This window comes from Neopelma chrysocephalum, unplaced genomic scaffold, assembly GCF_003984885.1.
Source record: "Neopelma chrysocephalum unplaced genomic scaffold, ASM398488v2 Primary Assembly neopelma1_90478, whole genome shotgun sequence".
NCBI classification, from domain to species: domain Eukaryota; kingdom Metazoa; phylum Chordata; class Aves; order Passeriformes; family Pipridae; genus Neopelma; species Neopelma chrysocephalum.
In genome coordinates this window covers 1-1,031 of record NW_020919298.1, presented here as the reverse complement: position 1 = coordinate 1,031, position 1,031 = coordinate 1, and the positions used below count along the sequence as shown (strand labels likewise).

Here is a 1,031-nt window from a genome sequence, read left to right as displayed (position 1 = left end):
TGAACAACCTCAGGGACGAGGATTCCGACACCTATTTCTGCGCCAAATATGCTGGTCCTGGTGGTGCCAATTGTTGCAATGGTGGCCCCAGCCCCAGCTTCCCCCCAAACCTGGGCCATTCCCTGCAATGTCGACCATTGGTGCCAAACCTCAACCCTTGACCCGAAGCATTGGCCCAAACCCAGCATTGCCCAAGGCTTTTGGGAAAGGGTCGAGATTTGGGGCAGAGGGCAGAGATTTGGGGTCAATGGTTGAGGGTTGGGGCCAACAGTTGTTATTTGGGTCAATGGTTGAGATTTGGGTCAATGGTTGAGTTTGGGGTTAAGGGTCAAGATTCAGGGTCAATGGTTGAAATTTGGAGCCACTGATCAAGATTTGGGGACGCCACCAAGGGCATCGATACCATCAACACCATTCCAACCAGCACCAGCACCAGCATATTTGGCGCAGAAATAGGTGTCGGAATCCTTGTCCCTGAGGTTGTTCATCTGCAGCGTCACCGAGCTCTGCCCGTTCTCCCTGGTGAGGGTGAACCGGCCCTGCACCGACGGCGCGTAGAAGGTGCTGGAACCATCGTTCCTGATACTGGCGACCCATTCCAGCCCCTTCCCGGGGCTCTGGCGCACCCAGCCCATGTGGTACTTTGTGAAGGTGAAGCCGGAGGCGCGGCAGAGGAGTCGCAGGGACTCCCCCGGGGCCTTGAGGTCACCCCCAGACTCCACCAGGGTCACGGCCGCCCGCAGCCCTGCGAGGAGGAAAAAAATGGAATATTGGGATGACCCAGGGGGAGCAAGACCCACCTGGGAGGGCCGTGACCCTGGTGGAGACTTTGGGGCACCTCAAGGCCCCGGGGGAGTCCCTGCGGCTCCTCTGCTGCGCCTCCGGCTTCACCTTCAGTGACTACGGGATGTACTGGGTGCGCCAGAGCCCCGGGAAGGGGCTGGAATACGTCGCCAGTATCAAGAAGGATGGGAGTTGGACCGGCTACGCGCCGTCGGTGCAGGGCCGGTTCAGCATCCCCAGGGACAACG

General features: G+C 59.5%; 1 gene segment (V, D, J or C); it reads right to left on the bottom strand.

Moving 5' to 3' along the window:
• Nucleotides 1-368: 368 nt before the first annotated feature.
• On the bottom strand, nucleotides 369-800 carry LOC113979915 (the record flags this gene model as incomplete). The annotated part of the segment is given in 1 exon segment: nucleotides 369-800. A coding segment is annotated over 1 exon segment (432 nt), but the record flags the coding sequence as incomplete, so codon positions are not given.
• Between the last annotated feature and the right edge of the window lie 231 nt (nucleotides 801-1,031).